The 23,337-nt window shown below is 44.5% G+C and overlaps 1 protein-coding gene across 2 annotated transcripts in view; it reads left to right on the plus strand.

Annotated features, from left to right (window-relative positions):
• Positions 1–23,337, plus strand: part of LOC124253366 (ADAMTS-like protein 3) — a 131,226-nt gene that overhangs the window by 31,794 nt on the left and 76,095 nt on the right. The window contains exon 1 of one of the 2 annotated variants that reach the window (XM_046687118.1): positions 20,815–22,696. The exons of the other annotated variant lie outside the window; for it this stretch is intronic. Within the exon in view, the coding sequence (XP_046543074.1) occupies positions 22,661–22,696 (36 nt within the window). The 5' untranslated portion in view covers positions 20,815–22,660. Of the gene's footprint in view, positions 1–20,814; positions 22,697–23,337 lie in introns of those variants that run through there. 2 annotated transcript variants of the gene reach the window in all.

Here is a 23,337-nt window from a genome sequence, read left to right on the forward strand (position 1 = left end):
ACCAATTTCTACAACTCCGACGTGCATCATGCCGTCTTCTAGATATTACACAAGGTGTACAACATTATCATATTTCACACTTGACCCTCGGATACAAGCAACACTTTGCAAGATAAAAGAAGTCATGTTTGGGGCTAAATCAGTTGAGTGGAAGGGCGCCTGACCCTGCATACCGTCGACGGTTTTGTTTGTTGTCGGTTAAACATGCCTACCTATCTTGAAACCGATATCATCATCACCTGGCATAAAGGCCAAGCCAAAATATTTAGAGTTTATCCATGGAATGATAATTGCGGATATATCTGTAGAAAAACTTTTTTTTGTGGTCCCTGTAATGGAAGAGGTACATCCTCAGCGTGCACTGAGAACATGAGGAGGAGAATAGTGGCTTCCGTATCTTATTACAGACCAAGTCTAGCCAGGGAGGAGGTGTGCACAAACACGCATGCGATAAAGTACAGGTATAATGTTATGACGTTACGTAAGGACATAGGGAATGAGTCCGCAGAGGGGTTTATTTTCTTTGGCGGAAGCTTACAGTTGGGCTGTTACTCCCAGTACCAGAGGGGACTTTCTCATAATCAGATGAGAGAGGGTATTGGAGTTTTAACTGAAAGTCATATGCGTATTTGTTTGAACAGATGTGTGGAGGAATTTACAATATACATTATGCAGCCCAAAAACAATTTACCATTTAGCAATTTTATACACAGGTTGAAACTGTCAGGTTTATTTCTTTTCGTGGAGCAACATTGCTTTGAACGTTTTTTAAGATATTAATCACATTTAGAGTTGGTGAAAGCTCTTGAATTAGAATTTCCTGTGTTTATATCAAAGGGAACAGAAATTATGTTACACCTTCATAAGTACTTGTAAGTAGACGGTCCTGAGACGCCCGTAAAAGCTTCCTGGTCTCGGAGAAAGCAAGTGTGTCCCAATGGCCTTAATCCACGTAATTGGCAATGGAGAGTTGTGTGGACCTGTAAGATTCGGAATCGAATGAAAGATTCTCAATCCTTTTGTCGTTGCCAACACAATACCTGAGTTTATGAGTTTAAAAATATCAGATATAAGCTCCCCCATATGCATATATCTTATTGTGCCCTTATCGTGCTTTTCCGTTTCACCTTTACCTCCCGTTTTCACTATACCATCAAAGGCGAGTTAAACCTCAATCGTAAGATCAAGGGCTACAGGTGCTAAATGGGCCATAAACGCATGTTTATCAAATAGTCGAAATCGGACTCTTGTTGTGGCAGAGATTTCGTTCGATATTGAAACATACTCTTATCTCACCCGTAACAAGATCAAATACACCTGTACCTAAATCGGCGTCTGGCGGTTCCACCTGAGACCTCAAGCGACCTGATGGCCACTATATGCCTTGTCTACAACTTGACACCTTTTTATGTACATATGGCCAATAAGTCACGACGCCAGGACACACGAGACAATGTTATCAGAGTGGACAGTGTACAAACACGCTGTGTCCACTCCACAACACTGATACACTTCATCAGCGAGTCGCACGCTGAAATATAGCCCTGATATATGACTGGGCTACCCGGACCTCTGCGCTTCCTCTTACCATGCTCAATGAATCAACACGTCACATGACAATTCCTTTGACCGCTATCGTTGAGAAAATATTGCGCAGCCATGCTTGTGTAGTGATTTACAAGTTTCGTGGTGACACGGTATTAATGGATTCTACTCATGACACATACAGATAACTAAAACAAAGGGATTACTCCTCATCCGTTCCATTTCCGGTATACACTACACAGGAGGACACAGGGCCTGTACATGCATATGTTCAAGAAGATGTATATTCACACCATACGTGTCCTGCAGCTGCATACAGGATGCTTTATAGCATGTCCACATATGTCTGATTACATGGTCCACACGTGTTCTAATCTGCACACATGCATACTCTGAGTCCCGGATGGGACTGAACCCAACAAAAGTACAAGAAAATGTACTTTACTGAGAAAGTGTAATCCCAAATGTGACATATATATATATATATATATATATATAAAGGTGTATAAGCAATAAATATATAAAATATGAGTCCAGATATCTCTTCTTGTCAAAGGTGTATCTGCACAAGAATTCGCGGTTCCATTGATAGTCATAGTGGTCCACGGCGAAAGATATTTTTCTTGTCACATCACACACACACACATACACACACACACACACACACATCTTCGCCGTTCCACGCGCGCGCGCACACGCGCATAGTGGTCGCACGCAGACACACACACACATATATATATATATATAGATGTATTTTGTGCGATGCATATACTCTCCAATAGACGTGGGGATTTTCGATAATAACAGATATGCAAAGTGGTGTCCAGTAATGAACTGCTACATCATCACTGAACATGTCTGCCATGTAGTATAAGGGTGCAAACCACCCAGACGGAGACAGGGGTGTGTAGTCTTAAAGTGTAAGTTTTACCTGACATCAGTAATGGGTCATGGAGCAACGATTGGTCAAAAATTCTTTGTACTTCATGGCAAAATCCTAATGAATCTCCAATGACAGTTTGAGGGAGTCTTTTCCACTCCTCTTACAGCGCTTGGCCTAGTTCGGTTCACGCAGCGGATCGTCGTCGATGTCGGAGGGAAAGGTCGAGACCCATTTCTGACCATTACGTGCACGGTGTTATTCTCTTGACTAAACTTGCCTACTTTGTTTTCTTAGCAGGTAGTTCTAGGCCATGGACAATATACAGTGGCTATCTGGAAGTCATATATAGTGGTCCATATCATTACAGACCCAGACCTGTACCTGTCATGTTGCATTACGTCGACGTTCGCATGACGTTCCTTAAGACGCTGAAAGACAAACCCACCTCACTCCAAAGTCCTTTCAGACTCATCTGAAAATATAACACGAGACCATCTGCGAATCCCACATATTCTACACTCGAAACACCATCTGGCTTGAATGTGTCGATTTGCTGACAATGGGACAACATGTGGTCAGCGACCACACAGATTATGTGTTATAGATGACACGTGTACCCATGTTAACACATACATGACACGTGTACCCAGGTTAACACATACATGACGGGTATACCCATAATAGCTCTTATAGATCCACATTACACCGATTTTCTACATGTCATGTGTCAGATACCACGTGTAGCCGTACGCCCGTAAAACGTATAGTGCATCACTTAACGCATATACATGTATGTATATATCATACACATCTGTTAAGTGTCGATTAACAAGCATACGCGTACAGTATAAACACGTGTCATATGTCAGTCCGCTGAAGGCCCGGGTTCGATTCTCCACATGGGTACACTTAGTCTGTCTCACAGTCTCTGAACCACATTAATTTCCCTACTGCAAAGCCCTAAATAGAGCAAGTCTAGATTTCCTCAGGTTCAGGAATCTCTGGTCTCCCTTGGGCTCCTTTTCAATATAAATTGGCTTGTTTGTTACTATCAAAATTATATATATTCGGAGACTAAGCCTTAGTCTAGGGTACACTGTGTGGAGCCCATTTCTGGTGTCCCCCGCCGTGATATTGCTGGAATATTGCTGATAGCCAATAAAAGCCGTAAAAGGCCACTCACTCACTCACTCACTCACTCTCACTCACTCATATATACTCCTCACAAAAGATTAAGCAACAAATATTTTCATTGGAATATCTTTATCAATCTCGATAGCGATTTTTTGCCGACATGTTACTGAAAGGTAAATATTCAAAGAATACATAACCTTTAGTGACTGTCACAACCACCCTCAGAAACAACATGCAAACTGTGTGGCATGAATGTGCTAAACATTTCACACATGCACCCTGATCGGTGTAAACCTACCTGTAATCATTCCTCTGGCACAACAAGCGGGTCCTGACTTAATTTTCTGGATGATACTGCCCGTCCTTGGATGATACTGCCCGTCCATGGATGATAATGCCCGAGAAAGAGTTGTTAACGATGTTGTTTAGATCAACAACATCACACATATGGACTGGCCTGCAAGGTCACCTGATCTTAATCCCATTGAACATGCTTGGGGCATTATTGGAAGTTGTGTTTACGGGGTCCATGTTCATCCCCAGACTCTGGATGACCTTGAGCAGGCGTTACAGAGAGAATGGCAGAACATTCCACAACAGCAACTTTAAAGGCTCATTTGGTCAATGCAAAGACGTGTAGAAGCTTGCAGTTGTGCTCATGGTGGTCACACGCGTTACTGAACACTGCTTCACTGTCCCAAAACCGACTTGAACCTTAATGTTAACATTTTGCTCCATCAATGCAGCACATTTTGCACGACTGTTTCACGGGTACATGCTTTTGATGATTTGTAAGTCTATTATTGCTCAATACCATTTCATTTCATTTTGTTATCCGTGTCTGCATATGTTTCACCTTTCTATTGCATCATTTCATGATTTGCAATTTCAATAAATGAAAATGTAATGAGACTAAAAATTTGTGTTGCTCAACTTTTTTGAGGAGTATATCAGTTAACACGGACACACATACACTATACATACGTGTCATGAGTTAACACAGTACACATTACACACACTGCACACGTATAGTGTATCAGAAATAAGTGTACTCCCACATCTGCACTCCCGTTTTCCACTTATACACGAGTACATCCAATTAATTCATGACAAGACAGGTAAATATGTGTGATTCTACGTATGTATATGTACATGATACGATACAGTATCACAAGCCACCGTTACAGACACAATACAGGGGAAACTACTTCACATTACAGAAGAACACCTCTGCACACCTTTCAAACGATTCTGTATCCCAGATGTAACATGATAACCCATGTCAGACACGATGGAGTGAGCGAACATTACACAACGTCACTTGAAAATTATTTTATAGAGGCACGATTTACTATTTGATCTAGGCACTGCACAACATTGAGTGTTCGCGGGATTGTGAAGACGGGCTAACAAGGGCAGACGCATACAAAGACGGGACATGATTAACCAAGAAAATAGCTAATGTAGCAGGCCCAATCTTCTACATATCTCATTACTAAACCGTGTTATTCTGATAAACATAGTACTGTTATGTTTAGCTTGAAATGTAGACAAGCGTAAACACGAAAGGGGTCATTTGTGAAAGGATTATTGTTTGAGGGCACTATTTGGAACAAATGGCAGAATTGCTACAAGGTGGTTCTTGGATGCGTAATGGCTTGGTATGTTGTCTCTTAGAACATGTCGTGTTTGATTACATGTATATTAAATCTGCAGTACTTTGACACATGCAGCTATTTCCCACAGTTCCACGGTGATGACAGTGGCCAGTGAAACACCTTCCTCCTTACTATGCCACCGTGCGTGTAATCCTGAACTATTACTTTCATTGCGCTGCAAGGTCAGGTGGTCGAAGATAAACTGTCTCGGATCTCCATACAACAAGATGTACAAGTAGAGCTAGCTTTGAACTAAATCACCTGGAGCTTGGACTGAAGTTGTCACTGGTCGAGATTGATCTGCTGTTGGCACTGGCAGAGACTGATCTGCTGTTGCCACTGACAGAGACTGATCTGCTGTTGCCACTGACAGAGACTGATCTGCTGTTGCCACTGACAGAGACTGATCTGCTGTTGCCACCGGCAAAAGTAGATCTGCTGTTATCACTGGCAGAAACTGATCTGCTGTTGCCACTGGCAGGGACTGATCTGCTGTTGCCACCGACAGAGACTGATCTGCTGTTGCCACTGGCAGAGACTGATCTGCTGTTGCCACTGGCAAAAATAGATCTCTGTATCACTGGCAGGGACTGATCTGCTGTTGCCACCGACAGAGACTGATCTGCTGTTGCCACTGGCAGAAACTGATCTGCTGTTGCCACTGGCAGAGACTGATCTGCTGTTGCCACTGACAGAGACTGATCTGCTGTTGCCACTGGCAGAAACTGATCTGCTGTTGCCACTGACAGAGACTGATCTGCTGTTGCCACTGACAGAGACTGATCTGCTGTTGCCACTGGCAGAGACTGATCTGCTATTGCCACTGACAGAGACTGATCTGCTGTTGCCACTGGCAAAAATAGATCTGCTGTTATCACTGGCAGAAACTGATCTGCTGTTGCCACTGGCAGGGAGCGTTCTGTTGTTGTCACTGGTAGAGATTGACTTGATCCTGCCACTACCAGAGATTGGTCCGCTCTTATCAATGTCAAAGATTGAAACTTGGAATCAAAAGTAATACGGGGTCGGTCAATAGGATGGAGTACAGTGATGTACACTGGTCTGTACAAATGGCTACCATGATCACCGGAGTCTCCCACTAACATATTACCAAGAGTGAGGACGTCACGGCTGTCAAGGCCCATGAACTTCGTGATTACAGTCCCCAACAGTGATAGTTTAAGGAGGTATTACGGACACAAGTGAGCTCCAGATCACTGTGTAAGCCGAAGGATAACATGTCAGCTGATATAAGCGAGATATGCGTATATAATTGATTCTGAGTCGTTACCTGCTGGGAACGTGCACGCTTCATTGGCTGACATCTTGACCCTCTCGAGGTCATGGTCCGGTGACATTGGGCTGAGAAAAAGATTCATCTCAACTTTTAACATCTTCACGTTCAGGTTTACATGTTTGCAGACGATGTTCAAAAGCAGAAACTTCAGTGAAATGTAAAGGTAGCATTACTTACTGGGATTGATAAGGGGTGATAGCAAATACATTTCTCAGAACAATATAGTCTTTTAATGAATTATCTGGCCTACATTTGTCTATCCGGAACCGTTACTTAGACGTATTTTGTAAGCAATCTCAACACATTTATCAGTTGGTAGATACATCAAACCATATCACCAGGTCGACTTTTTCAAAGACAAGAAATATCATTATAAATAGTGTGCGGACGTCAACAGCTAACACAGTGTGCCCTGGTGTAGTGGGTTATCTTGGGGGGTAAGTTGGATGGGTTATCAGGAAGGGTCAGCGGGCTATCGCTCGGCCCTGCACACCTGCTCATCAAGGGTGTACAGGCTGGTCAATATATACGCCGATCTAGCTGTTTGGCTGCTCATTAACTTTTTGATTACTAAACGGTTGTCTCAGGCCACTGATAAGAGTGTTGTATGGGTGATTTCGGTATATACCCTTGGTGCGATATAGTCATAGTGTGATTGCAAATTTAACGTGTTCGGGGTTGTGACACGGCTTCAGATCGATTTCTTATATCCCCCTGCATTGTCTTTAATCATGATCCAAAGCTCTGACATACGCAAACCGATGACTCTTCTCACTAAACACTAAAAGTACTACTTCCTGTTTTTGAGAGTCCAACTGTCATGGTGACTTACTCCACTAGATCGGGACTTTAGCCTACTGTCTCCTTTCAAGAAGCAACCTTTACTAAGGTTAACCTTAACTCCCATTCTTTAACATTGCACTAAGATTACCTTAATGACTTACGATCACCTTAGAGCTTTGTGAAAGGAGGCCCTGGACTTTAGTCTACTGTGTCTTTTGTGTATGAAGGGTCCGCTGTCATGGTGACTTACTCCACTAGATCTGGACCTTAGCCTACTGTACCTTGTGTTTGTATGAAGGGTCCGCTGTCATAGTGACTTACTCCACTAGATCTGGACCTTAGGGTCTGTATGAAGGGTCCGCTGTCATGTCATAAGCCTCCTGTACCTTGTGTTTGTATGAAGGGTCCGCTGTCATAATGACTTACTCCACTAGATCTGGACCTTAGCCTACTGTACCTTGTGTTTGTATGAAGGGTCCGCTGTCATAATGACTTACTCCACTAGATCTGGACCTTAGCCTACTGTACCTTGTGTTTTATGAAGGGTATGGTGACTTACTCCACTAGAGGGTCCGCTGTCATGGTGACTTACTCCACTAGATCTGGACCTTAGCCTACTGTGCCTTGTGTTTGTATGAAGGGTCCGCTGTCATAGTGACTTACTCCACTAGATCGGGACCTTAGCCTACTGTGCCTTGTGTTTGTATGAAGGGTCCGCTGTCATAGTGACTTACTCCACTAGATCAGGACCTTAGCCTACTGTACCTTGTGTTTGTATGGAGGGTCCGCTGTCATGGTGACTTACTCCACTAGATCAGGACCTTAGCCTACTGTGCCTTGTGTTTGTATGAAGGGTCCGCTGTCATGGTGACTTACTCCACTACATCGGGACTAGATCGGCTGTCATGGTGACTTACTCCACTAGATCTGGACCTTAGCCTACTGTACCTTGTGTTTGTATGAAGGGTCCGCTGTCATAGTGACTTACTCCACTACATCTGGACCTTAGCCTACTGTGCACCTTGTGTTTGTATGAAGGGTCCGCTGTCATAGTGACTTACTCCACTAGATCTGGACCTTAGCCTACTGTACCTTGTGTTTGTATGAAGGGTCCGCTGTCATGGTGACTTACTCCACTAGATCAGGACCTTAGCCTACTGTGCCTTGTGTTTGTATGAAGGGTCCGCTGTCATGGTGACTTACTCCACTAGATCTGGACCTTAGCCTACTGTAGCCTACTGTGCCTTGTGTTTGTATGAAGGGTCCTGCTGTCATGGTGACTTACTCCACTAGATCAGGACCTTAGCCTACTGCACCTTGTGTTTGTATGAAGGGTCCGCTGTCATAGTGACTTACTCCACTAGATCTGGACCTTAGCCTACTGTACCTTGTGTTTGTATGAAGGGTCCGCTGTCATGGTGACTTACTCCACTAGATCTGGACCTTAGCCTACTGTGCCTTGTGTTTGTATGAAGGGTCTGCTGTCATAGTGACTTACTCCACTAGATCTGGAACTTAGCCTACTGTACCTTGTGTTTGTATGAAGGGTCCGCTGTCATGGTGACTTACTCCACTAGATCTGGACCTTAGCCTACTGTGCCTTGTGTTTGTATGAAGGGTCCGCTGTCATGGTGACTTACTCCACTAGATCGGGACCTTAGCCTACTGTACCTTGTGTTTGTATGAAGGGTCCGCTGTCATGGTGACTTACTCCACTAGATCTGGACCTTAGCCTACTGTACCTTGTGTTTGTATTGAGGGTCCGCTGTCATGGTGACTTAATCCACTAGATCTGGACCTCAGCCTACTGTGTCTTGTGTTTGTATGAAGGGTAGTGGATCCGTCGTTGAGACGACTTCACTAGATAAGGACATCCGCGTACTTAGGCTGGGGAACCAACAGGCCTTTTACCACATCGTATCAATGTGTGTGAACTGAAATGAGGCCACATGAAACGATATACTGTAGATGAAATAATGAACAGTGGATCACATGGCGTACACCCTCAGTCCCTCCCTCCTTGGCGGGCACACTGGCGGCTCATCCAGCCCTATCCTAGTCTGTCTCACAGTCCTGAACCACATTATGCCTAGCCGTCCCTGCAATGCTAAAGCCCTAAATGAAGCAAGTCTAGATTTCTCCCAGATTCAGGGGATCTCCCAACTCACTGGGGATCCTTTTCAATTTAAATGGGATTATTTGTCACTATCAAATTATATAATACTTATGTATTCAGGGACTAAGCGTTAGTCTACCCCTATCCCTGCCCCGACCCTAGGACCTGCCAGGCATGGCGACTGTGTTGCCTCAGTGTGGCAAGGCAGAGTGTTTGAGTATCTGATACTGCACATATTTCAATATAGAGCCACAGATATGGAAAGTTTGAATGGCGAACCAACAACTATATGTGCGGTAGGTGCGGAAAGGGTGACATGATACACAAGGGTTAAGAGACCTTGTCTATTTCTGACACACGCCTCGGGGGACAGAACGCTTAGCCTGACTGAGACGCCTGCCCTTGGGAAAGTTCACTGAGCTGTTGTTATTTTAATTACTTGCGAAAATTTATAATCCACTTCTAAGCCCGTTACAACCATCCCGTCAGTGCAATCTCCAGTCAATCGTATCTGGTAGACGTTTAGAACGCATGGTAGTAGAGCCAACATTATTCTCTAATGGACATCTCAACTATCTGTGCATCTCTACAAACGTACCCACGAACATACAACATGTTGCTTTAATCATCAGGAAACAATGTTAGAAAGGATATGAGCACTCCGTGACTTTACAAGGATTTATAGTACTGTAAACAAAATGCTTTCATCTTCTGTCAAGTATATTCAATTATCTACTTAACATTATTTGGAAATATGGCAATGTGCCTCACGGTATGTCAGTGACAACCATTTACAATGACAGAAACTGTCATGAAATATGCAATCATGTCAGAAGGATGTCTATTAACATGCTTTAATGTCTACAGTTGAGATTTTTAGTGTAACATGCTGTCATATAAGCAAACACCTACTGTCAAGAGGTCTAGGACATCACTTGAAAGTGGTAATACCACCAGACTTCACATCCAAGCGTCCGTCTATTGATACGACCCTAGGACCTCAATCCCATTACCGCAATCTTGCAGTGATGATATGTGAGCATCGCACAACTACTTGATTCAGTAACCGGTAAACGATAAACGGTTCACAAAGCATCATCTCTGATTATCCGATAGGAGTCACGTGTGTGTCTCGAGCCGGTAACGTACGCATTACGAGTCTGAGGGTCACGACACGGCCCAAGCGAAGTGGGGGTTTGCTTGTAGCGACATCGACTTAAGACACTTAGATGGTCATAACAATGCAGCCGGACTGTTATGATGACATACATGCCTGAGGCGTAGATGCTTGAGACAGTATATGACTATTGTTACGCATGTCCGGACACTTTCTGACATTCATGGATGTTGGCCACCTTACAGGATATACTACTTTTATGTTCCTTGTGATGTCCTTGTGACGTCATCATGACGTAATTTAGTATTTCCCTGATGAATTATACGCTGTATCTCCCTTTCATTTAGAAAATGATTCGTACGCATGTACATGTATGTGGTTCCCTACACAATAGATTAGTGTCGTCTTGCCTTTCTTCCCTCCGGTCCCATCCAGCAATTACGGTGTAAACACTTAAACACTTATTGTTATTCAAAATTATTCTGGATGTTTGGGTCTGGTAAGATATGCTCCAGCTAAGTGGCAGGGGTTACGACCTGCGTACAGCGCTGTAGTATATGTTTGGTTTAATTGTCATTGTATACAAGGTTTACTGTGATACACAATCTGATGTTATCAGCACACCACGGAAACCCTGTACAGACTGAGTGGCTTGCTTTGAAAGGTTTGCTTCCAAATCAACTAAAACAATCCATAAGTGCCTACTGCCACGCTTCCACAGAATTCTGATAGTGAATGTTTGATCCAACGATCTCTGAAGAGTGCCCTTCTGTCTATCCCTACTTTGGGCCAGCCCTTCTCACGTTGAACGCTATAACCCCGCGGTTAAGTGAAGAGTCCTTGGTTTCTCCGTTGAGTGTTGTGACACAATGCTCACAAATACAAGTATACTACGGAGAAATGACAGATTAAAGTGATTTTACTCTGCCGTATTTACATGTGTAAGGCGTTCGTGCATATCTTCAGCTGATTTCCCCCTCGTTGTAGGCGAGTGTAAATATACACCACGTCTCCCCACAAGGCAGTGTTTGATACATCAATGGAAGATTTCAGTTGGGGTGAAGACAGACCTCGGACCTCTCGCACTGTTTATGTGTTTATAGTTACAGAGCCTGAATAAACATGTTTCAACATAAACGTTATCATTTTCAAATGACCCATAAATGTAAAGTTTGAAAGGTTATGTGTGCACCGCACGTAAAATTGCTCTTGAGAATATCAACTGAAGATACGAGCAGCCTAAGCTAAAGGGCTGAGTGTGTACGTTAAATGGAACTAATCCAAACTTCAAAACAGCCGGGCAAAGAAATTAAATTGGATTAATCGATATCTAAACGTTACAAGGCTGAAAACAGGTATCGAAACACTGCAACCTTCGGTCCATGACATAATTATGATGCCTGCATCAACTACTTCACCAACCAATAGCTGTTTCTGGCGTGTTTTAGCAAGCATGGACGTGGTCTTTCCTTGGCCCGTCAGTTTCTGTAACATGTGTTATGTAAAACACATCATCCGCATTAATGATCATTGAAGTAGTTTTGATTTGCTCTCTGTCTTAGTGCGTGTCGGTTTCTTATCTCAAGTTCAATGAATTGATAACTTAAACATCAATTTAAAAACTGATATCAATATTTGCACTAAGGGAACTGATACCCCCATTAAATGGAAGCGAATCACTGTCCAGGGGCGGATGCAGCTCTTTCGAAAGGGTTGGGGGTGCACACTCTTGAGAAAGGGGTGGTGCACACTTCATTTTTCACGAGAGTTTCAATAGTCATTAAATAAACCTTCAGGACACCTGTACCACCCACCCCTAGTTATAACTGTGATTGATGTTCTGGACTCAATATGTACATTTAGACGTCACAGAGTAACAGTATTGCTGAGTTTTTACACCAATAAGGGAAAGCGGGATCCATGCATATACTATCCATGTGCAACAGCGTCACATACACGTCACACGTGAAACACTGCTGTACTTTAATAATATTGAAAAAAAACATCGGTTAGCCTATATGAACCTTTTTATCCAGAGAACAGAGAATAGTCATATTCCAGCCCAGTCTCTGCAAGTGTCACTAGCTAAGACAGCTTTGTGACACCGGGCTTGTTTACAAATGGGAGGGACGATAATCAATGAATAATTTTGTATATGTCTATGGCATCTACTGGGTCTCTCTAGCATGCACACTACAAGCATCAGGCCATCTGATCACCCGTTAATGCGGCGGCCGGGACGGCACGACGAGGTCAGCCACCTGTTGTAGGTATTACCCACAATGTCGGCCATGGTGACACCGTCAAGTGCCACGCTATTAACGAACCGATAAATGCTAATTTTCTATCAAAGCATTTTAATCTCAGCTGCAAATTTAGAGCCCATCAGCGGTGACCCCCGTCGCTCCCCTCCACTTTAGAAACACTTGAACTGGGGGTAATTGGTTGAAGACCACGAACAACCAACATAGGATGTCACTTGGGAAGGCTACATCGTTCCAATCATGCAGTAAAGATATATTCAAAGTGGTATACAAGTGGTACTGATCCGTTTAGGTCTGCTCGGCAGGAGAAGTCCGGGGAAGTCGAGGGAGCTCGAGGAAGCCAGCAGGAGGCCGGTAGTGGGGGACCGGGGAAGTGGGTGCAGGTTTACATCAGAGGAGACCTGAATAGTGGGGGACCGGGGAAGTGGGTGCAGATTTTTACATCAGAGGAGGCCTTGGTAGTGGGGGACCGGGGAAGTGGGTGCAGGTTTACATCAGAGGAGGCCTTGGTAGTGGGGAAGTGGGTGCGGGTTTACAGCAGAGGAGGCCTTGGTAGTGGGGGACCGGGGAAGTGGGTGCGGGTTTACAGCAGAGGAGGCCTGGGTAGTGGGGAAGTGGGTGCGGGTTTACAGCAGAGGAGACCTGGGTAGTGGGGGAGTGGGTGCGGGTTTACAGCAGAGGTGACCTGGGTAGTGGGGAAGTGGGTGCGGGTTTACAGCAGAGGAGGCCTTGGTAGTGGGGGACCGGGGAAGTGGGTGCGGGTTTACAGCAGAGGAGGCCTGGGTAGTGGGGAAGTGGGTGCGGGTTTACATCAGAGGAGGCCTTGGTAGTGGGGGACCGGGGAAGTGGGTGCAGGTTTACATCAGAGGAGGCCTTGGTAGTGGGGAAGTGGGTGCGGGTTTACAGCAGAGGAGACCTGGGTAGTGGGGGAGTGGGGAAGTGGGTGCGGGTTTACAGCAGAGGAGGCCTTGGTAGTGGGGGACCGGGAAAGTGGGTGCGGGTTTACAGCAGAGGAGACCTGGGTAGTGGGGAAGTGGGTGCGGGTTTACAGCAGAGGAGACCTGGGTAGTGGGGGAGTGGGTGCGGGTTTACAGCAGAGGAGACCTGGGTAGTGGGGAAGTGGGTGCGGGTTTACATCAGAGGAGGCCTTGGTAGTGGGGGACCGGGGAAGTGGGTGCAGGTTTACAGCAGAGGAGGCCTTGGTAGTGGGGGACCGGGAAAGTGGGTGCGGGTTTACAGCAGAGGAGACCTGGGTAGTGGGGAAGTGGGTGCGGGTTTACATCAGAGGAGACCTGGGTAGTGGGGGAGTGGGGAAGTGGGTGCGGGTTTACAGCAGAGGAGGCCTTGGTAGTGGGGAAGTGGGTGCGGGTTTACATCAGAGGAGACCTGGGTAGTGGGGGAGTGGGGAAGTGGGTGCGGGTTTACAGCAGAGGAGGCCTTGGTAGTGGGGGACCGGGTAAGTGGGTGCGGGTTTACAGCAGAGGAGACCTGGGTAGTGGGGGACCGGGTAAGTGGGTGCGGGTTTACAGCAGAAGAGTCCTGGGTAGTGGGGGACGGGTCTAGAGCAGAGGATGGCTGGATGTGGGTATGAATATGAGCAGAGGCTGGCTGGATGTGGGTATGGAATTAGAACAGGGGATGGCTGGAAGTGGGTATGGATTTAGAACAGGGGATGGCTGGAAGTGGGTTTGGATTTAGAACAGGGGAGGCCTGGGTAGTGGGGATGGGTTTAGAGCAGAGGCTGGCTGGAAGTGGGTATGGATTTAGAGCAGGGGATGGCTGGAAGTGGGTATTGATTTAGAACAGGGTATGGCTGGAAGTGGGTATGGATTTAGAGCAGGGGAGGCCTGGGTAGTGGGGGTGGGTTTAGAGCAGAGGGTGGCTGGAAGTGGGTGTTGGTTTAGAACAGGGGATGGCTGGATGTGAGTATGGATTTAGAGCAGGGGATGGCTGGATGTGGGTGTGGGTTCAGAGTGGAGTGTGTTGAGTGTTGTGACGATGTTGAGGATGATATTTGGTCGTTAGTTGTAACATAAATGAGTAGGCACGGATCTGTGTTTGTTGGCATGTTTTCGTACATCACCTCGCATAGATTGGGCACTTCCCACGTTAACCAGAGAGGTTTCATTAATCTGATATTGTGATTCGCACAGTAGTGGAGTTGTCAATTGACCCAAAGTTGACTGGCGATACGACGGTAAGTTATTGCGGCACTTCTCATTTATTTATATGTTCAACCTAACACGTGTATGAGCGGTACGCAAGCGAGGTGAATGGGGTTTGATTGGCGAATGCGCTGTAATGTCTGAACACTATCTCGACGTATATCTCGACGTATATGCGTTGCTAGGAGTTCGAGGCTTCACGTCGTTGAGACAGAGATGATAAGAACATTGGATAATTGGGTAGCAGTTTCTCTGTTGATACCAATGTGTCAGGCTGTTTAATTTGAAATAGAATTTAATTGGATATTTTATAGCTTCACTGTTTTCATTCGTGCATATATATGTTGTATCCCCCAACGCCCCCAACGCACCAGCACAACTCCACTGCAGATGACCGCCCGAGAACCTTTCACGGCCAAAGATGATCCAGTGAGCGCGCATTCTCTGTCTTAACGATTATCGCAGCAAAGGAAAACGAACGATGAACGCTTGTATGTGATAGAAAATAACCACATAACTTTAAATATTTGAGGTTACATCTGTTTGCAAACGGGAAATATACTGGCAACTGATGCATACAAAAGACAACCCACGTCTGTCACATGACTTATAGCTACCTCAGGAATCTATTAGCAACATCACATTTGTAATCAGACGATGATGTAAGCCTATTTGCAATGACCACACGAATCAGTGTGAAGCCATGCACATGGTGTGGTTAGTCATCTGCACCCAGGCCACGAGGCTTGTGGCTGGGAGTTTTCCATGGTAACGCTTTAAATTTATCTAGGTCCGACCCGTCGGGCCGTGTCAAGGTGTCTTCATATACCCTGGCTATGAGTCAAACAGCAACGCTGCACAGCTTTAGGGGCAGCGAACAATACCAGTCCATGTCAGGGGGAGATCGCTTTACTTTAATTGAATCCAGTTGTCCTTAAATTGAAATAAAATTAAACCCGTCATGACTAGTTCCAAGCTCATTTGGAATCTGATCTTCCTACATATCACAGCAACTCGTGAGTCATGAGTATCGCCACTGGCAGCTGGGAATCAGTAATGTAACCATAACCAGTACACACTGCTCAAAACCAATTTATTACAATTAAATTTAGAGCAGTCTTGATAGAGAGATATAATTTCAAACAAACTGTTTAGATGTATAACATGTTATCATGTGCTCGACGTGTAAGTTTGTAACTCTCTTTGAGAAAGGGGTTGTAAAAAGTTATAAATTATGTATTTTAATATCTGTGAACGGTTCTGAATAGCAAACAAATAAACAAGCTCTTGGCTCAAATGATAGAAGGGAGGATGAGAAAGACATTTGGAATGTCTGAACTCTCACATTTCTTTGCGACGAAATCTAAATCCATACATGTGAAATGGTTCTGCTTAAGTAGAAGTAGTAGTGTTAGTAGCAGTAGTCGTCGTCTTCGTCGTCGTCGTAGTAGTAGTAGTAGTAGATGTAGTAGTAGCAGTAGCAGCAGCAGTAGTAGCAGTAGTAGCAACAGTAACTATATATATCGAGGGGCTGTCAAGTAGCTCGCAGTCAATGTAGTTGACACATTGAGGGACAGTGGCTCAGCCCGTGGTCAAGTCAGTAGTAGCTGCAGAGTGATCGTAAGTATAACAACTAGTCTCTGAAATGAACATATTTTACTGAAAAATGTTCATAGTAAAAAAAAATAATATATAATGAAAAGGAGCCCTGAGACTTTCTTCAGCTGAGGAAATCTAGACTTGCCACATTTTCTAGACTTGTGTGGGCTTTCTTGGATATATTTGCTTCAGGGTCTGTACGAGAGACTAAGTGATCGTAGGCCCTGCAATATCTCATTTTCCCTTCCACACAGCACAACCCTTTCTGTAACGCATAAGCCGTTAATGAAACAAATCTAGACATGGGCCATTTTCGGACACTAAGCATCAGTCCACCATGGCCAGGGTAGTAGTAGCTACCTATATAGAGAGATGGACGAGTAGCCAGTGGTCAGGCAGTAGTTGCCGTATGTATAGAGAGATGGACGAGTAGCGCATGGTCAAGGCAGTAGTTGCCGTATGTATCGAGAGATGGACGAGTAGCGCATGGTCAAGGCAGTAGTTGCCGTATGTATCGAGAGATGGACGAGTAGCGCATGGTCAAGGCAGTAGTTGCCGTATGTATCGAGAGATGGACGAGTAGCGCATGGTCAAGGCAGTAGTTGCCGTATGTATCGAGAGATGGACGAGTAGCGCATGGTCAAGGCAGTAGTTGCCGTATGTATCGAGAGATGGACGAGTAGCGCATGGTCAAGGCAGTAGTTGCCGTATGTATCGAGAGATGGACGAGTAGCGCATGGTCAAGGCAGTAGTTGCTGTATGTATCGAGAGATGGACGAGTAGCGCATGGTCAAGGCAGTAGTTGCTGTATGTATCGAGAGATGGACGAGTAGCGCATGGTCAAGGCAGTAGTTGCCGTATGTATCGAGAGATGGACGAGTAGCGCATGGTCAAGGCAGTAGTTGCCGTATATGTCGAGGGACGGTAGAGTCGCCCATGGTCAAGGCAGTAGTTGCTGTATATGTCGAGGGACGGTAGAGTCGCCCATGGTCAAGGCAGTAGTTGCTGTATACGTCGAGGGACGGTAGAGTCACCCATGGTCAAGGCAGTAGTTGCCGTATACGTCGAGGGACTGTAGAGTCGCCCATGGTCAAGGCAGTAGTTGCTGTATATGTCGAGGTACGGTAGCAAAGTCTCTGTTCAGTGTAATAAGTTGTTGCTCCGTATATCGGGGACGGTAAAGCGGCCTCTCCCACTTTTACTACAATGCCTGAAGCCGCGGTGACGTGGCCGCGGTGACGTGACAAATGACGTCACTGACGTTCCAGATTCAATGCACCATTGTCAGTGCTACGCATTCCTCAAGTATAACAATTGAAATACGCTGCACGTCATCATGAGTCCTATACACACCCAGTGTAGCTTTTATACACAAATATTGTCACCAACAACCTGGACAACCAGTTTAGCTTTTATACACAAATATTGTCACCAGCAGCCTAGACGACCAGTTTAGCTTTTATACACAAATATTGTCACCAACAACCTAGACACCCAGTTTAGCTTTTATACACAAATATTGTCACCAGCAGCCTAGACGACCAGTTTAGCTTTTATACACAAATATTGTCACCAACGGCAGAGACACCCAGTTTAGCTTTTATACACAAATATTGTCACCAGCAGCCAAGACACCCGGTTTAGCTTTTATACACAAATATTGTCACCAACAGCCTAGACACCCGGTTTAGCTTTTATACACAAATATTGTCACCAACAGCCGAGACAACCAGTTTAGCTTTTATACACAAATATTGTCACCAACGGCAGAGACACCCAGTTTAGCTTTTATACACAAATATTGTCACCAGCAGCCAAGACACCCGGTTTAGCTTTTATACACAAATATTGTCACCAACAGCCGAGACAACCAGTTTAGCTTTTATACACAAATATTGTCACCAGCAGACGAGACACCCAGTTTAGCTGCTATACACAAATATTGTCAACAGCAGCCTAGACAAGCAGTTTAGCTTTTATACACAAATATTGTCACCAACAGACGAGGCACCCGGTTGAGCTTTTATACACAAATATTGTCACCAGCAGCCTAGACAAGCAGTTTAGCTTATATAAACAAATATTGTCACCAACAGCCAAGACACCCGGTTTAGCTTTAATACACAAATATTGTCACCAACAGCCGAGACAACCAGTTTAGCTTTTATACACAAATATTGTCACCAGCAGCCGAGACAACCAGTTTAGCTTTTGTACACAAATATTGTCACGAACAGACGAGACACCCAGTTTAGCTTTTATACACAAATATTGTCACCAGCAGCCTAGACAAGCAGTTTAGCTTTTGTACACAAATATTGTCAACAGCAGCCTAGACAAGCAGTTTAGCTTTTATACACAAATATTGTCACCAACAGACGAGGCACCCGGTTGAGCTTTTATACACAAATATTGTCACCAGCAGCCTAGACAAGCAGTTTAGCTTATATAAACAAATATTGTCACCAACAGCCAAGACACCCGGTTTAGCTTTAATACACAAATATTGTCACCAACAGCCTAGACAACCAGTTTAGCTTTTATACACAAATATTGTCACCAGCAGCCGAGACAACCAGTTTAGCTTTTGTACACAAATATTGTCACGAACAGACGAGACACCCAGTTTAGCTTTTATACACAAATATTGTCACCAGCAGCCTAGACAACCAGTTTAGCTTTTGTACACAAATATTGTCACCAACAGCCTAGACACCCGGTTTAGCTTTTATACACAAATATTGTCACCAACAGCCTAGACAACCAGTTTAGCTTTTATACACAAATATTGTCACCAACAGCCTAGACAACCAGTTTAGCTTTTATACACAAATATTGTCACCACAGCTTTTATACACAAATATTGTCACCAACAGCCGAGACAACCAGTTTAGCTTTTATACACAAATATTGTCACCAACAGCCGAGACACCCAGTTTAGCTGCTATACAAATATTGTCACCAACAGCCTAGACAACCAGTTTAGCTTTTATACACAAATATTGTCACCAGCAGCCTAGACAGACAACCAGTTTAGCTTTTATTATTGTTATACACAAATACAGCCTAGACAACCAGTTTAGCTTTTATACACAAATATTGTCACCAACAGCCAGAGACAACCAGTTTAGCTTTTTTATACACAAATATTGTCACCAACAGACGAGACACCCAGTTTAGCTTTTATACACAAATATACACAAATAACAGCTTTAATACACAAATATTGTCACCAACAACCTAGATAACCAGTTTAGCTTTTATACACAAATATTGTCACCAACAGCCGAGACACCCAGTTTAGCTTTTATACACAAATATTGTCACCAGCAGCCTAGACAACCAGTTTAGCTTTTATAGCTTTTATACACAAATATTGTCACCAACAGCCTAGACAAGCAGTTTAGCTTTTATACACAAATATTGTCACCAACAGCCGAGACAACCAGTTTAGCTTTTATACACAAATATTGTCACCAACAGCCTAGACACCCAGTGTAGCTTTTATACAAAAATATTGTCACCAGCAGCCTAGACACCCAGTTTAGCTTTTATACACAAATATTGTCACCAACAGCCTAGACAACAAGTTTAGCTTTATACACAAATATTGTCACCAGCAGCCTAGACAACCATGTTAATATTCGACATGTTCGACAGAAACCAAAATGGCGCTAACTCCCAGGGGTATATTAGTCCATGTTAACTCCAACCCCTCCCATAATTGCTCAACAATAATATTTTGTTCAATCAGATATTAAACCCCACGTGAAGTGTCTTCCAAGGGGTAATATCTCTTGTAGAACGCAAATGGTTTCGTTACTCATAGCGCTCGGGCTCTGTTGAATAAACTGCCATTGTACTGACGTGTGTAGCAGTGTAGCAATACATGTATACCCTCCAAGAAAGATTACAAACATATCGAAATTAGCCGCACCAGTATATACGTTGAGAGAGCATAAACTTATTCGGTGATTATATTTACACAAACAGACGTCCACCTGGTTAGCCCTTACAATACACTACCGAATCAATCCCTATCAATCTACTATAGCAAGTGGTGCCATGAAAACGACATAAGAGAAAAATTAAAGGACAAAACAATTAGTGCAGATATCCATTAAGAAGCCATGAGGCGGAGAGCTGGGGATAAACCTGTGATCGTCTCCGCATACCTAGCATTCCGTGTTGGGAGGGAGATCTTCGTCCTTTCATTCAGCAGAAAACTTACACAGCCTAGTAAGTATTGCGTTGCTACAGTCAGGGTAGGCCGACTATGACAGCGGTAGTGTGAGACAGCATTAAGGATTTCCAACCAAGCCTGACGACTCAACAAAGACAGAAACACAGGTGGAGGGGACTCACAAGACACGTTAATACGATTCTTTATACATACAAGGTATGTGCAAAATGCGGTTCTTTTCATAGCATTTTGCGTAACATAACAGTCGATCAGAGTGGTGGAGCCCTGAAAAAGATGTCACTTCCAGTGCGAACTGCCGCCACGCAACGCTAAGCTGTGGAGAGACGGGCACTCGGATAGTTCTCGGGAGGCGAGGAACCCTGAGAGACAGATTTAGAGCTGTCGTGTTCCCCTTTGGCTGGAGATGGGGAGTACGGGACTTGTGCCGGGTTGTTTTAGTGGCAAACGGTCACATGCGGTTAGAGCCAGGTCTGTCTCGCGTAGCAGGGATACCTATACCAGGAGTGTGGCTATAATACCCAATACCGAGACAGGCCAGTTATAAATCGCTCTGGTCACATACAGGCTAGGGACGGTTGATAAGACAGCAAGCATTTTTATCTCAACTTGGCGGAGGAGAATGTTCTTTCGGTGGACAGCCTGAGATCGCCTGTGCGAATTAAACAGACTCCCAGTGACAGTCCCGAGGGATAACCCAGCGGTCAACCCCTGAGGGAGGTAATCGTCATCTGTTATCCCCGACAGCAGACGACAAATTGTCTCCGACGCGCGTCTTAATTGGTGGCACCGGGTAGGGTCACAGTGGTCTACCCAGTCCAGTCTCGTGGCTCTCGCTGTACAAGTGGACAAGCAGACGATACCTGGCAGCAGAAGACACGTGTGAGCAGACGATACCATTCCCGGGATGTTTTCATTGACTCCTGAACACACTTGGGACAGTCTTTGAACTCACAGTGAGGGCAATAAGCAGCTTTGTGACTCGTATGTCCTGTTTACAAACACAACCAGCCACGGGATCAAGCTTTGTTGCTTCATGATTGGATTTCGCCGTGTTTTATGATTGACGTGAGGGGATTTATCTGGAATACAGGTAGACAATTGAATCTTTGGAACTAATATATATGTATGGCCGTCTAAATATTCAGCTCGTCATCTGCTAGTGTTGCATTGGAGAAAGACACTGACAATCTCTGGATTCCCTGGATCAAAGACCCTTAAGTATTTGTTTTTCTTTCTCTCTGATCTGCTACGGCGAATTTGCTGATTTTGCGGATTATAACCATCTGTTTCCCCTGCTGCCTTAGGCTACACAAACAACTACCACTAGTTTTGTGACTTGTAACCTATCCACTACCACAGGATAACAAAGTTTTTCAACGAGGTCCTCTGTTGGTTTTACCGTCTTGATTCCAGGCTGATTCCCAGTGTAAAAAGTCGTGTATCAACCCTCGCGACGGTGGGTGGAAGCTGCACTACCGTCAGGCGTCTGTGTGAGACTGCACGGCAGAGATGTATGTGTAGAAGCCGGCAGTTAAAACCAGGCTGCAGATAACACATCTATTAGCCGTGTGTAGGTACTGTAATGTGTGACATTTATTTGGTGGCTGTATACAAACACTGGTCATGTCAAATTACACGGCCTGTTGCTGCGCTGGAGCCCATGGTCTGAGCGTACTGATATAATCACTTCTCAGCGGATTGTCATACCTACTCAGAACCTTCACAGAGGAGACTGCACGCACCTTTTTCAGTCCGCTTCTGGAAAAAGTTGACATTAATTTGGACAATACCCAGGGTTCAGTATTTAACGTCCACTGACTGAAATGTGCATTCATCATACTCCGATATCTTTGTCCAGTGAGGGGAGGACACCATCCTGAAGCTACTTCACCAATATGCATGTGATGTTTCCCCTACTATTTGTGATCGTGGTGAGTACTTTCTACACATTCTATTTCTACACTTTTAATGTACCACCGCATGATTCAAACAGTCGCCCTCATGGGTTTTACCTTAACCAGCTGGGAGGCGTTAGAAAAAGGCTTCTCTGAATGGATATGGGTGTGTAAGAAATATTTATGGCACATAAGCTGAGTGATACGGTTTATCAGAGGTCATGAACGCTGATTACTACTGGAGAGGTTGCGCTAAATCTGTAAGAAAAAATTGTTGAATCTCGTATATGTCAGTGACCCTCTTTGCGGTGATAAAGAAAATCATTTTTTTGTGGTTTCGCGTTTTCTCGCTGCGGTTGTACTGAAAACTTAAAACCCTGACGCATCGTGGAGCTCCGTCGACTGCAGTAGTCCCCGTGAGAAGACATTATTGAGTCTCATTCATACAATTAACCACACTGCTTCAGCTTGACAGTATTTACCGACGGAAACTTAAATTACGTCTCCTTGTTGACAGAAAGGTATACTCCTTGATTTAAGTAGCCTGCCCCAGATCATCGGAACTCCACACACTATTGAGATGTATTATATAATGAGTTTACACAGGCTTCTCCTAACAGGGTCTCGACTGACGGCTTCGGTGTAGTTATAGGGCCTCGTTTTGTCTACATCATTTC

The sequence above is a fragment of the Haliotis rubra genome, unplaced genomic scaffold, assembly GCF_003918875.1.
Source record: "Haliotis rubra isolate DU_JTF1 unplaced genomic scaffold, ASM391887v1 Scf54, whole genome shotgun sequence".
In the NCBI taxonomy this organism is placed as follows: domain Eukaryota; kingdom Metazoa; phylum Mollusca; class Gastropoda; order Lepetellida; family Haliotidae; genus Haliotis; species Haliotis rubra.